Genomic DNA, 10,000 nt, shown 5'->3' on the forward strand with positions numbered 1-10,000 from the left:
CACAAAGACATGTAAGTTCCATTGCCTTCCTAACGTATGAAAAATGCTGAAAAAAATTTTATTTGGTAAGAAAACTGGAAGACGGTAAGTAAATGAGGAGGACTCCTATCGCTAGTTGCCATGACGTTGCTGGTCGTGAAAGCTTTTATTTTTTTAATACTGTTATTGGCTACTGTATTCTTTTGGTGGCTAAACTTTACTGCCTCTTGCCTTTCCAGTTTCCTTATTTAATTGACCAGCAGCGGCCCTGGCATGTGCCTGGTTTCATCACCACTAGCAAGAGCATTAGCATCAGAGGGAATATAACTGAATTAGGGTTCCATAATAATTTTTGATGCCACTACCAGATACCTACATGTGAGACTTGTTTGTAGAACATTTCATGTTTTATTTAATTCTGTATCTTGCTGGTGTTGGTGAAGCCCTTAATGCGTCTCTTCCAGGACGCAGCTGCATGCAGCCTGGGCCCAACCACTGTCCTGTGACGTGCGTGCCCACACTTTATGACCTGCACTGGCTGGCACCCGTCTGCACATATGCCACGCCCACCAACCTATTCAACCATAATATGATTTCCACCTTAGCCCTAACCTGCGCCTATTCCCATCCAGATAATTTTTCCTTTCTTCTTAAATCACTGTTCTCCCTTTAACCTTTAACATAACTTCATAGCCTCTTACTCAACTGTCCCTTCACTTAGTTTTCCTTTTTCTTGTGGTTCTCTCCATATTAGACTGTAATTTTCTCATTTCTTACTGTTAATCCTTTTACTCCATGCTTACCTTTTATCATGATTATTTTCTCCCCAAAGTAGCAGGTGAGGTGGGTGTGGTGGTGTACAAGGCTAAGGGGAAGTCGTGGGTGGGTGTGTTGTTGGGCGTGGTATGTGTGAAGGGGTCACAGACTGCATGAGAGGGGACCGCCCTATTTCCCCAGGACGGGCGCCGCCTTTATACAACTCTATATTAGCCATTTTGTTAACGCGTGCCTCTTCTTTCTTTTATTTCTCGTGCTGTTGGTCCGCGTGTGTTGGGTGCTGTATGCTGGCCTGCTTGGCTTGCCCCGCCTGCTACTAATAGCCTGGTGCTGCTGTCGCGGCCGCGGCCGCCGCTGTGCCCTTGGCACCGCCTCCACCGCTGCCCGCCGCAGCCGCAGCCGCAGCTGCTGCCGCCGAACTGGGCAAGAAGCGCGGCCGCGACCCCAGTGACGAGCTCCTCATGGTACCGAGCCACCTAAGCATGTTGGCTGGCCGGGGCCGGGCACGCACTCTATATCTCTCTCTCTCTCTTTTTCTGTCTAGCTATCTCTGTCCACCTCACTCAGTCAGTTATTCTATACAGACTACTTAATGGATATACAGTGTAAACAAGACATATTTCGAGTGGTCCATTCCAGATTGCTATCACAAATAGTACTGAATCTCTCACAAACATAAATGTCCATGATGCAGCAGATTAAAATGTTTTAACATACAAATGTGTCCGTGTCACTGTGAATTTAATTTCTGCTTAGCTTGCAATATAAACATTTTGCTAAGATAAATATAGTCATTTATTTTTTATATCATCTAGATCCCTATACTATCCTGTTTTTATCCTCAGGAAATTTACATACTCTTTCAGAATTGATAGCTGTAGCAGCAACTACTTATTCTGTTTCTCACAGTTCCCCAGTTGAAAAAATCATTTTAACAACATTCCACAAAGTACATATCAATTGTATTGTTATACATGATTATATCTTATCACCACAAGGAATTTGACTGCATTAACAATCGGGTGCTTCTTCTGTAACTGCTTGACTTGAAAGTTTTATTATATAGTTCAGGATTATATTATTATTACTGAACTGGTCATGTTTTGGTAACTCCCTTGTAAATACGTATCGCTAATTTTACCCAGAGGTCTACAATTTATTTCTGATATTCATAAGATTGATTGATTGTGAAACAATTCATACTGTAGTAACACAATTGTTTATTGGAAAATGTTAGTGCTTCTTCAAGATCTACTTTCTCCAATAGCTCCCGAGTTTGTCAATACAAACACATAAAAGTACTGTTTGTTGAAATACTAGGTTAAACATTATATATATATATATATATATATATATATATATATATATATATATATATATATATATATATATATATATATATATATATATATGTATATGTCATATGACAGTTAAACATTTCTCCATATTTTGAACCTTCATAGTTTATAATAGTATTTTAATGGTGTCAAGTTTTCAGCCCAGCTCTCTCTAAGTCTTCAATGCCAATTATTTACAGTATACTACTCAGTATCTTAAATCTCCCATTAGTATATATCACTGTTAATGTAAACTATACAGATTGTCATAAGCATAAGTAATTCCTGTCCTTACAACAGCTTTTCGGTCCTCTTTCATTGTATTTCGTTTCATTGTTAACTGTTTTCCATGTCTGCACGTATTTACACAGCTTGAGAACTGTACATGTACAAATAATGTACACTGTACTTGTCACTCACTTTCTATCTTATGTATATATTTACTTCAATACAACCTTTCTACCTACCTATGGCCCGGAATACGTGTGAAAGCTCTTTCAGAAAGTTCCTTTTGGAAAATACTTTCATTAGTTCACAGTCAATAAAACGCTTATTGTTAATTATACTGTAACAAATTTGATACTGCTATGTAAATAACAAATGCCAGTATTTCATATTCTCAGTTGGGGAACTTTGCTTACTCACTTAGACAGTCCTTCTTGAGCTATAAATGAATTGTAGTAAAGTCACAGGAAATTTATTCAAGTATTGGGATACTAATTTATGAGATTTTTGAAAAGCATTTTTTGTTGACTTTCTAATGTCACTCGTCAATAAAAGAGCCCTTCCAAAGAAAAGCTTTACTGATCTGTCAACCTATGAAAGTCTTCTGTATGAAGTTCTTTCTGAAGTAAAAACTCATGGGTAAGCCGTCAGGCCAGAGGCACTAGTTCTCTTCTTATGCTCTCCCGCCTGGATGGCTTAGTTGTTACCAAGAACTGCCAAGCAAGGAAAATTTGCTGTTTTGTGACTTCATTATTATTTTTATTAATATTATCGAAGGCATTATTGAGAGATGGGTTGGATTACCAAAAGATAAAGTGAATATTGTCACTTAACTGTTTTTTCCATTAGTAGTAACTGGTTTTACTTTTAAGTGTTTGTCAGTCACTTATCCATTTATATTAATTATTTTTTTTGCTAATTAACTGTAGTATTCAGTGCCTTAAGGCATCTTTCCTAACAGCTTTTTACAATTTGATTACAGAACACGTGTACAGTAATTACAGTATTTTAGGAATTTATCATTTATCTTCCAAAGTTTATTCCCAATTTGTATAAAAGAAAGAACTGATATTTACATGTGTTTCCATAGCTCTTAATAACAGAAATAAGCAATTTTTATCTTTACAAGTGCTTAGAGAGAAATTCATTTTTGACGGTCTAGTTGTTGCTGTTCATGCTGAATATTATAGCTAGATTTAAAGTCATGCTTACGTGTAAGTCATGCCTACGTGTAAGCATAAGTCTTAACTTTTTACAGTGACAGCAGACACATTTCATTCAATAGCACTGTTCTTAATTACTGTGCATCCCTGGAAATTTAAGTATAAAACCTACAACTTAGGAATTGTCTGTCTCAATGATATTGCTAGACATATAACTATAGTATCTACACTCATAGCGGATCAAAATAACACATAAAGACTAACAATACTTCTGTATATGCATTCTTTGGGATCTTGCCATTTTAAGAGTAAATTCCAGACTAAATTTTCCTTCAGTGTACTGGTGGTCAATTTCAGTTGTTCTATATTAGATCTAATATATTCAACTTGATACATACACATAATTGTGCAGCAATGACATCACTGTTAACACATTTTTCACAGCAATGCTTTAGATACTGTAATTAAAACAGTAAATATCCCTTGTAACCTGTGTTTAGGCAAAATTTTGTAAAACTTTCTTTTGATTTGCTTCTGCTTTGAACTATTCAAATGGTTACTGTCATTGAGTGAGTCCTTCCAGTCATAATACCAGTTTCATTGAAAACACCCTGTTCTATTGTCACAATCCCAAAGTCATAGTGGAGATTCTGTTCACCTCCTCTGTGATTCTTATTTTCTCTCTTTTGGGAAGCCCACTGTCGTGCCCTGCCCCGATCTGGCTATAGTCATCATTTCTCTGTAGTTGCTGCCGTTTTGCAAGATCAGAGCCCGTTGCAAATTTGTTTCGATGCAACTCAGTCAACAGTCAATTCCATTAAAGTTAAAAAAGAAAAATTCTGCCCTCCAATTTAAGCAAATTTGCATTGAAGACTTATTACTGTTACTATTACTACTACTACTATTACTACTACTACTTTACTACTGCCACTACTAATAATCCTAATACACCAACACTAGTATTGTTGCTAATACTGCCACAAATGTCAATATTAATACTATTACTGCTATTGCTACTACTACCATTGTAGTCATCCTCCTTTATCATTTGCCACCCTCAGAAAAGAAAGAAAAAAAAACTACTGACCTGTCATTCTTGCATGTGTTGCATCAAACTTTAATGCCTTTGAATGCAAATTTACACAAAACTTGAGGCACATTAATTGGCTATTATTCTGCCCTATTAGAAATACAGTACGTATTATACTACTCTGTGCTATTGGCTAGCCATATGGGCAGTAATGATGTTCATTGTGTTGAGAATGTTAATAGTGCTTTCCCTGGAGGCTTCTAGCTCTCTAGACCTTATCACTCTTAGTTTCAGATCCATTATTGCTTATGCTGTAGGCCAATATTGTAGCCCTGCAAGCTATTATCCTCACCAATAGCATATGCATTTCCTTTTATGTTCATTATTTTGTTATTCATATTTTGTTAATGCACCTCCACTGCTCATATAATTCCATTTTATTTATATACATATATGCATTACATATATTATATATGTATTGCATGTATTTGTATATTACCCTTGCTCATTTCCTGATGTGCCGCTGTTCAAAGTATATATTATAGATAAGTTTTATACATTATTTAAGTTTTCCCCTTAAAATATCTTTTGCCTCCCTTCTCAATGGAGTTGAACTTTTTCTTTATCTGTCAATTATCCACCACTCGTCATGTCTAGATTGCAGGGAAGACCTCCAAGTCCCCAAGACCAACTATTGCAAGAAATATGACATTGATCTTGCAAAGTGGCTCTTTTGTCTTTCTCTTTTTTTCATCATGAAACTCATAAAAATATGCCTGTTGCATCTTCTTTTACCACCAATCTCATGGGAGCGACTTAAAAATGCTTGAAAATAAAAATAAGAATTTTAGCATGTGGACCTGGTGGTTTAAGGAGGCACTGGTTTATTATTATTTAACATGTTACCTGTACCTGTTCTCAGATTTTGTATCTGAGGTAATATTACAAAATAGGATTTAGCATATATTTCATAGATACTTGTGAATGGAACCTGCTGTAATATTTACAGCAGTAGATTCCTGTTAGTACTGAGAACAGGACTTTTTGCCCTGTTGCTGATGTGCATTACCTTCCTAAGTTTCAGTGAATTTTGGGTTTTGTGGTAAATGTATTTTATATGCCAGTTATGTATAATCAGTAGTTGTAATGCTAATATTGTTTAACAGACCTTTACAAGGAGAAAGTTTAATTACTTTTGTGTTATAATTAGTCATAGCTATTTATAATTACTAAGTTATTTAAATAATGAAATCAGTACATATTTTCGTAATGTGGCACCTCACCACTTGTCTTGTTTTTTCATTTTATCAAAGCCTATATATTTGCACTGTAACACTTCTGGTAGTTCATCTTAACTGGAAATGAATGATCATCAGCTGCAAGGCATTTGAAAAACTGTGCTAATGAAATGTTTAGTAGGTTCAATGGCACAGTGTTTCAATATATAGTTTATGTTAAGTGTTTTATCTAATTTTTTCTAATAAACTGTATGGTGACCATTAAAATATATTATACAGTATTGCTATATGGATCTATTTTATGTACTATGTAACTTAGGAACAGTATAGTTGTTTAAAAATTTGGTATAATAAGCATTGTTTTGTATAATCCTTATAAATTTATTCTAGTTTAATTAAAAGAGTTTTAGCAAATCTATTGTTGTGGGCTTAACACATAAACTACTGTTATAACATTTCAGAAGAACTGCATCTTTAAAATATGTTGTGTACTTATTTATATTTCACATATAAGTTAACACTACATATTGTACTGAAATTAGAGGAGGATAAATTATCTTAGTGTTATGAACAGTAATTTTAAGTCCATGACATGTTGGGTTGTCATTATCAGTATAATTGCTGCATTTTGAGAAGCAGATTATTAGGACTGAACAATTAAAGTGTTTATTGGTTTACTCTCTCACGAAATTATAAATTCTGCCATTCTTAGGGTGTCTCGATCTTCCAGGCTATCCCCGGGATAGTACCCTACAAACGTCCAGCTGGAGACAAGTCCGGAGTACCTGTGTATCAACCAACGGGGAATGCAGCGTATCAGCAAGCTCTGATGCAGCAGCTGGGCACCCAGAGCTTTGTGCCAGTGTCATGTGAGTATGGCGGGAGTGTGCCCCTGGCGGGGGTGGGGGGCCAGGCCGACAGCCAAGACACCACCGCCGCTAACAACCACGCTGCCGCTTCCTCCGCGCAACCTGTTACAACATCCTCTTCCTCATCCACCACTACCACAACTAACTCCCCAACCACTGTCAAAGCCATATGTTCCACACCTGTTACAGCTTCCTCTTCCTCATCCTTATCCTTATCAGGGACAGGAGGGGATACAGCTTCTGTGTCACCAGTACCTTTGCCTTCTCAACCTGCTGTTAACGTGTTTTCTTACACAGGCTATGCACTAAGTAAAGGCCTTCGTCCACAGTTCAAACCCCAAGCCACTCCAACCCCAGCCGTTACTGGTCCCACAGCACTATCCACTTCTGGGTTTGCCCACCCAATCTTCCCTCAAGGGCATTTATCAAATATAAATTATGGTGTAGGTGCACCTTTCCACAGCATTGGTGTTTCACCCTATTTCACCAGTAATCAGCATTTAATGCCTCATGGGATGATTGGAAGTAGTATAGGGTTTCCTCATGGTATTAGTGGCATGACTGCAGGAATGAACCAAACAGTTGGAAGTGTTGCAGCGGCAAGTTTAGGTGGCATAGGTAGCGGTGTACCCGTAGTAAGTCCCTCTTTATTAGTACCCCAAATTCCTTCCTCCCTATACCTTCCTCAATACACCGCTTTGTCCAGTAACACCCAGTACTCGCTGGCTCAGGGGGGCGAGCAGCCATACAAGAAGCTGAAAACTTCATAAAGTGTGTGCATGAGTACCGGCTGACGAGCAAGTCTCCTGCCTCTGTATGTCTACTTCCTTATGCTCCTCTCGCTCAGTGCCAGTGAGCGAGCAAGACAACAACGACCAGCATCTAGTGGACTCTAGTCATGCCACTACTAACATCTATTAGTGCTCTTGAGCACAGCGTAACTTTACTAACTGGCCTTTTAAGTTTGATTTTAGATAATTGACGTAGCACATGTATTTGTCATTGTAGTTTTCTTGTTATTGTACCTGTTTTTAGAAGTTTTTAGTCATTAATGATTTTAGCTTTTATGAAGTATATATGACATAATAGTTGTCAGTTTTAACAAGACTCCAAGTCTTTTTGCTTTAAATGACACTGCAGAGCAGACTTGCTGCATGTCCGCTGGTAACCGGGGGATGACGCCTGCATGGTGCCCAGCTCTACACGGTGTTTGTGATATGTGATGCACGGAGACCGCACTGCACCATTCCAGCCCTCCTCCTGCCTGCCCCCTTAGAAATCCAACTTCCAGACCCTTTTGCAATTGTTCTTTTAATCATGTACACTACTCCTGCTGCTGCTGCCTGGGTCACATGGTAAATGGTGGTGGTCAAAGCAGCAGTATGATGGCAGCAGCAGCAATAGTGGAATTAGATACCGTCTTTTAGATTAATGAGGGGGGAGGCAGGGCTTGTGCTACATTTTTTAAATATTTTTAGTTGCAATAATTTTTATAGTTCCTTACATATGCTGTAGCCACACCACGTCCATGCTGTGCCCAATGCCACTCCCACCACCACACAATCTGTGATAGTCTCGCTTAGCCAAGGTTATTGCAAATAAGTCTGCATGTGCTAAGATATGGTAGGCGAAGTGGGCAGGGTCAAAGTGTTGCGAGGGCGTAGGTGGGGTTGGTTTGGTGTAGCCAAGTGCCATAAAGCGGTGCCGTCTCCGTGTACTCCTGCAGCATTCCCAGTACTATTGTAGCACTACTGTACCATGCTCACGTCCCAACTTGATGTGATGGTAACTTAGGTATGGGTTATGTTGATGTACCTTTGTAATGCTTCCTCTCTGTAGCCAGGGGCACTCAGGCCCCGCTCGGGCTTATTCAGTACACATTCATCGCTCTGTCAGGCATCAGTTTTTGTTGGACTGCTCTCATCTTTTTTGTCTGTTATGTAATCCTATGATTCTGTTAATTATTATATTTGCTAGCTTTTAGTGCTTTTCAACATTGGTCTGGGTATCAAGTATATGTACAATTTGCCTGTGTATTTAAGTCCTTTTACTGATACAAAATATTGGCCTATGTATAAGAAATATTTTTAAAATAATAAGTCTGTAGAATGCATGATATTGTGTTTGATTTCTGCTTGACTCTCTTACTGTCACTGCTCCTTTACCCGGCATGACACTAAAGTCTTGATGATCAGGTTAGTGCGTAGCACATGGCCCTCCTTTGCTAACAATGCCTTGAGTCTCTCGCTTCCAGCCACTGCCCGGTGATTGGTTCACAAAGGAGCAGCTTGGTCACCAGTGGCTGCTCTGGCCTACTGTTATAGAACTTTCCTGTGAACCTCTGCTCATATTAGATACCATCACTCAATACACTTCAAAACATATTTAATGCTAAATTAAATTCTCAGTGGCTTTCAACACATTACCGATGACATATTCAAAGATAAAACACATTCTTGTTTAAATGCCCATCTGAAGCACTGTACATTATCAAATAAATTTTTATTTAAAATGTCTCTTTCTCTAATACTAATTGTTTTCCAGTAACACAATGCATTAAGAAAAAAAAACTTGGTTACCCAACATTAATTTCATAAAGGTATCAATTTTTTTTAGGTTCACAGAATTGCCTATAGCTTAGGACAGAGGAGGCAGGATTTGGTAAGTTTATAGACCTCTTGGGGAAGGATAATTTTGCACTATCATTTACTGTATATGATAAAAGTATAACAAAAATTAGACTCAAGTTGCGTGCACTTGAGGTACTTTTACATTCATATAGTATATAATTTATATATACAGGATGTTGGGAGATATGATATGTACCCATGTTATTGTTAAACATCGAATACAGCAAAGATATCAAAATTTACTTAGATACTGAATTTAAGTTTCATATATTTTATAGTGTCTAATATTGTCTCTCTTCATGTTATCTTTATTGCTAGAACTCAGGTGTTTGCAAAAATTGCTGAAGGATTAAAGGAAAATTACTGGTAGTAATACAGTAAATTAAATTAACATCAGATATATAAGGAGATTCTGCATTGCATTATTTCATAGTTTCATCTGCAGTACTGTATCAATCATATGTTGTCCAAGATTTTGACTTTCCAACACACTGATTTTCCTTATTTTTTTTATATTTATATATTTTTAAGTGCCAGTATCTTGGTTTATCTTTTCATCACATAAAGTACCTTAAAACTTTTACAGCCCTGTGTTCATTGGTTGTGTACAGTGCATGAACATTACCTTTTTAATTTTGCCAAATATAATTTTGTTTCAACTGTACAAAGACTGGCACCATTATATAATTAGAGGGTTAAAATACAGTTTACAAGATATCTTTGCCCTCTTGTTTAAATATTCACTCAGCCAC

The 10,000-nt window shown here is 37.4% G+C and overlaps 1 protein-coding gene across 1 annotated transcript in view; it reads left to right on the top strand.

The window, feature by feature from the left end:
- Positions 1-8,731, top strand: part of LOC135197858 (muscleblind-like protein 1) — a 295,887-nt gene extending 287,156 nt beyond the window's left edge. The window contains exons 9-10 of the mRNA XM_064225040.1: positions 1,080-1,220; positions 6,462-8,731. Coding sequence (XP_064081110.1) covers positions 1,080-1,220; positions 6,462-7,388 — 1,068 coding nt within the window. The 3' untranslated portion in view covers positions 7,389-8,731. The remainder of the gene's footprint in view (positions 1-1,079; positions 1,221-6,461) is intronic.
- The last annotated feature ends 1,269 nt before the right edge of the window (positions 8,732-10,000 follow it).

Source organism: Macrobrachium nipponense, chromosome 21 (assembly GCF_015104395.2).
Source record: "Macrobrachium nipponense isolate FS-2020 chromosome 21, ASM1510439v2, whole genome shotgun sequence".
In the NCBI taxonomy this organism is placed as follows: domain Eukaryota; kingdom Metazoa; phylum Arthropoda; class Malacostraca; order Decapoda; family Palaemonidae; genus Macrobrachium; species Macrobrachium nipponense.